Raw genomic sequence first — 2,393 nt, forward strand, 5'->3', positions numbered from 1 at the left:
TGAAATATCGCGATATTTCAGTGTATCAATATTTCATTACACCCCTATCTATGACAGGGATGGGCAACTTAAATGATGGAAAGGACCATGATTGTTTTGTTGACTTGACCAGAGGAACACAACGTTGCACACTCCGAATGTAAAAAGGTTTACCAGTGAGGCAGTTGYGTATTTCTGCAGAACAGTCAAGATTATTGTGTATGTTTGTTTTATTAAAACAACATACAGTGCCGTTATTGAATGAAGAAAATCTAATATCTGCCCTTTATTAAAAAACAGCTTCAAACAAACAACTGAAACTTGAACAATCTCCATATTTGCGACAAGAAAACCAAAAACAAATTAAAAATAAGAAATAACAAAAGGACTCCTATGACTAAACACTACATGAAACTAAACATATTTCTTGCTCAAATGCATGTAGAACGGTTGTACATTTTGTTTAATAAATATAAATACAAAAGGTTTGAAGTATACAAAATTAAACTCTTACTTTAGCGAGCTGAAGTGCAACGGCACAAGACACATTGAGTTCAGACTCCTGCCTGGTTCTGGTAAAAAGTCTGTTATTTATGTACTCATTACTTCCATGGACTTATATTTAGCTTTGTGCAACACGTTGTAGTGACTTGTATTAAAATCCTTCATGGCAGACAGTGTCAACACAGGTTTGCCTTGAAATTCTGTCAACAGGTAGTCTACCTCTCAAAGTAAAACCCTAAAATAAAAATAACCCAAAAAATTCACCTGAAACWTGAGATTATTTCTGTCCAGTTTTCTCTTTCCTCCGTTTTCAGCCCTGGCTGAATGACTCTTACTCACTTGTAGAGAAGAGGTGTGCGTGAGCTGGGGTTTGTGTTGGAGGCGCCATCTAGTGCCAAACTTTGTAATTACAAAGYAAAGAAAAAGGCGGGGCCTCATTGTCAGGCCGAACAGAAGTCACTTGTGGGCTGGTTTTGGCCTGCGGGCCGCCAGTTGCCCATGCCTGACCTGTGTGGTTGTGTCACTGCAAAATATCAAATAAAATCTAAAGATTTGTTTCAAAATAAAGCCAATTGAGCTTATCTGTATTTCATGTTATCACTGGCATTGAACAGCAACTTGTACAAAAGCTGAATTTGTATTAAATTAGATTTTATTCACTTTTTAAGTGACTGAGATGATGACACTTTAACGTTAAAAGAAACCATCACCTCCCTGAAAGAGTTGCTTTGCTGCTTATTAGAAGCACATTGTTTTGATCCAACATTATTTGTGGTTATCTCTCACTCTAAACCAAAGGATGTATTTTATTTATAAGGTAGAAAATCAAAAGGATAAGTGCTTTTTGAGTTATCCAAACTACCTCCACACGTCTTATATTTCATTTATTCAGCAGAATCAGTTTTGTTTAAGCCTCAAATCAGGACAGGTTTTATTTGCACCCATCTTTAAACTTTTAAAAACTGTTCTTATTAAAGAACTTTCATCAAGCGTCTGAAACTTTCCATAAGGATCAGGAAATATGAAAAACGGTTAATAACCCGTGACTTYCCTTCCTCAGCGGTTCTGGGAGAAATAATGGCCGACCGCTGTGGAGTTATCATCATACTTGTTGATAAGTTTAAATATTAAATCTTGATATGAAATATGCATCATTATTTTTTCCGGGGGGCTTTGAAGTTTATCTGTATTTTTGGCGAACCTTTTGCTATCACTCCACGCACAAACGAACAGAAGAAATTATCGGCGCGGCGCAGATCAAAGCCAAAGTGAGGCAGCTTCTGCGAGCCGGTCTGTGTGAGATTCAGGTTAGAGATGAGAACGATGATGGATTCTGACGGTGTTCTGCAGGCCCTCCGTGACATGCCCCGCAGGTATGAGCTTCATTTGCTTTCTGCTCTCTTCCTCAATAAATAAGGCTGCCGGTGCCCCGCTCAGGCTGCAGGATTAAAAAAACAAAAGACCTCAACATTAAAAAAAAGAAATGTAGGTTTTTATAAAAGACTTTTTGTTCTGGAAAGAAGAAAATTACATTACACAATTCAACCTGTTTTATAATCATTGCTTTATTATAATTATATTAATTTTAATGCATTTTTTTAACATTTATTTTTCACAGCTCCTCCCACCTTCATCAAAGCTCCGCCTCCTATGATGGAGGCCCTGGTTGGAAGTCCCATCCTGCTGGATTGTGTTGCTAAAGGCAACCCTACACCARCCATCACCTGGCTGAAAGAGGGCGAGGCCGTTCAAGGTTTAATTTATCAGGTAAACATTGAAAAATACTGAAGTGAATCAGATTTTTATTTAAAATAATTGACATTTATAATGTGACCAACTGTTTAACTGTGATTTATTCCCTGACAAGAATCAAGATATTTTAAGAATGTTTGTTTTAACCATCTTAAATG

The 2,393-nt window shown here is 37.0% G+C and overlaps 1 protein-coding gene across 3 annotated transcripts in view; it reads left to right on the top strand.

Moving 5' to 3' along the window:
• Positions 1 to 2,393, top strand: part of igsf9a (immunoglobulin superfamily, member 9a) — a 76,840-nt gene that overhangs the window by 30,812 nt on the left and 43,635 nt on the right. For all 3 annotated transcript variants that reach the window (XM_014002452.1, XM_014002451.1, XM_014002450.1), the window contains exon 5: positions 2,102 to 2,250. In XM_014002452.1, the coding sequence (XP_013857906.1) occupies positions 2,102 to 2,250 (149 nt within the window). The remainder of the gene's footprint in view (positions 1 to 2,101; positions 2,251 to 2,393) is intronic.

The sequence above is a fragment of the Austrofundulus limnaeus genome, unplaced genomic scaffold (genome assembly GCF_001266775.1).
Source record: "Austrofundulus limnaeus strain Quisiro unplaced genomic scaffold, Austrofundulus_limnaeus-1.0 Scaffold13, whole genome shotgun sequence".
Taxonomy (NCBI): domain Eukaryota; kingdom Metazoa; phylum Chordata; class Actinopteri; order Cyprinodontiformes; family Rivulidae; genus Austrofundulus; species Austrofundulus limnaeus.